The sequence below is a fragment of the Malania oleifera genome, chromosome 9 (assembly GCF_029873635.1).
Source record: "Malania oleifera isolate guangnan ecotype guangnan chromosome 9, ASM2987363v1, whole genome shotgun sequence".
NCBI classification, from domain to species: domain Eukaryota; kingdom Viridiplantae; phylum Streptophyta; class Magnoliopsida; order Santalales; family Ximeniaceae; genus Malania; species Malania oleifera.
This window is the reverse complement of record NC_080425.1, coordinates 4,843,583-4,845,615: the sequence shown is the minus strand read 5'-3', so window position 1 is coordinate 4,845,615 and position 2,033 is coordinate 4,843,583. Positions and strand designations below refer to the sequence as shown.

Below are 2,033 nucleotides of genomic sequence, written 5' to 3'. Positions count from 1 at the left end.
AGAGTGGGGGAAACTTCACGCGCTCTGACGGAGCGTGGGGATGGCACCTTCACCCCTTTAAAAAATAGCCGGTAGGAACTTATTGCCGTGCATGTGCAGTTATGCCGCTCGGGAGAGAGGACTTACTCTTTTACCATTTTACCCTCCTTACTTTACCAAATTACAGCTTGCCTTTTTCCGAAGTCCCTTTCTTGGTATATTATTGTAATTTTAAAGAGTATTAGGACTTATTACTTAAAAGTGCATAATTAGATTTTGGTAGAGAGAGAAATTGTAGGTTTTCTCAGCCAATAGATTCACTCGCACGGATTTCCTGAAACCCGCCGTGGTTTATACTCTCTTTCTTTCTCCTCACCAACTTCTCTTTATAACCACCTCACCCTTTCCTTTCTTCCTTAACAGGTCTCTCTCTGTTTCTCTCTCTGGGAAATCGAATTAATCACGAGAAAAGTCACCAGTTTCAGTGCGTGTTCATGGAGTCTTCGACCGCGAGAAGACCTTGTTTCATCGAAGAAGACGACGGCCTAGCTTCTCTGGCGGACATGGAAGCTGGGTTCTCCGGGAACCACCCTGTGTTCTCGAGATCTGTCTGTTACAGTGCCGCGAAGAAGGCTAATCAGAACAACAATAGTTTCAGAAACCTCTCAGTTTCTTCCGTTTCTTCTCCCAGATCTGCGAGGTTTTACGATGCTAGAGTCGAAGAACACCAGCCCCATTTCTTGGAATCTTGTTTCCTCTGCAAGAAACCCCTTGGGGACAACAGAGACATCTTCATGTACAGGTTGGTTACTGATTTTCTTTCTCTTATCATTTTAAATTTTGAATTGGAAAATGCTCAATTTGTTTACTTCATTGGACATTGGGCGTTTTACTGAACTTTTTGACCCAATTACAGAGGAAAATGGAAGAAAATCTTGAATTATTGTTTCCCTTTTGGTGAAATGAACCATTTTCGGGTCTTCCTCCCGCATTAATTTTGCATATCAATGGTTTTAATACAGTATTTTGATTTTAATTATATTTAATTGTGCATGCTTTCTTTGAAAACCAATTTAAATTCACTTATTTGGTGGGGGAATCTAATTTATTTTCAAAAAAGGAAATCTTTGAAGAGAAAACTATAGAACTGGATTCTGATGGGTATTTTTTTTTTGCAGAGGGGACACACCATTCTGCAGCGAGGAGTGCAGGCAAGAACAGATAGAAATAGACGAAGCCAAAGAAAAGAACAGAACTGTGTCTTCTTCCATGAAGGCTTTGAGAAAAGACCAGAAGAAATCAACCCAAACCAAGAACTACCCGTTTCGAACTGGCACCGTCGCAGCCGCTTAATTGACTATCCCACGAAAAACAAATCCCATTATATACCCAAATATATATATATATATATATATATATATATGGGAGAAGATATGTCCACGAAGAACGTATATATATATATATATATGGGAGAAGATATGTCCACGAAGAACGTAACCTAGGGGAGAAGCAGATCAAGACCAGTTTGCAGGGTTTGCATCTTTTTATCTTTTTCTCCTTAATCTTACTGCCATGTTTGGTTTGCGGGTAGAATCGAGTTGGAAAAAACTTGAATCTACTCCGTCAAATGCTATGTTATTCTGATGTATGCCAAACACGTAGTTGGGGTCCCGCTCTTTTTGGTTTCAACAGTGAACTGTTAAAATATGAGTATGGCTTGGGGTGTGCTCTGTACTACTGGCTCTTTTTTTATGCCTTCTTTTCTTTGTATTTCATTTCCTTGTAAGGGGATGCTCCGAAGCTCTCCATCGAGAATGATATATATAACACGTATAAATTTCTCCCTCTCTCTCTCTCTCTCTCTCTCTCTCTCTGGAATAAATTGCTTGCTTTAAAACTCAGATTTACTTTTTTTGATTCACCCATTTTAAAGGAGGAGAAGACGAAGAAGGAGAGAGAGTCGTTCAAAGTAGCAAGTTGCATGGGACGTCAACTTCAGCATCTGATTAATCTAACGGTGGTTATTGGCTTTTTGCTTGCGTTGGACGGCTAAG

General features: G+C 40.0%; 1 protein-coding gene across 1 annotated transcript; it reads left to right on the top strand.

The window, feature by feature from the left end:
* Positions 1-261: 261 nt before the first annotated feature.
* On the top strand, positions 262-1,824 carry LOC131164994 (FCS-Like Zinc finger 2). Its single transcript, XM_058122578.1, has 2 exons — positions 262-781; positions 1,158-1,824. Exons 1-2 carry the CDS (start codon positions 474-476, stop codon positions 1,330-1,332), a joined length of 483 nt encoding a protein of 160 aa, XP_057978561.1. The 5' UTR covers positions 262-473; the 3' UTR covers positions 1,333-1,824.
* The last annotated feature ends 209 nt before the right edge of the window (positions 1,825-2,033 follow it).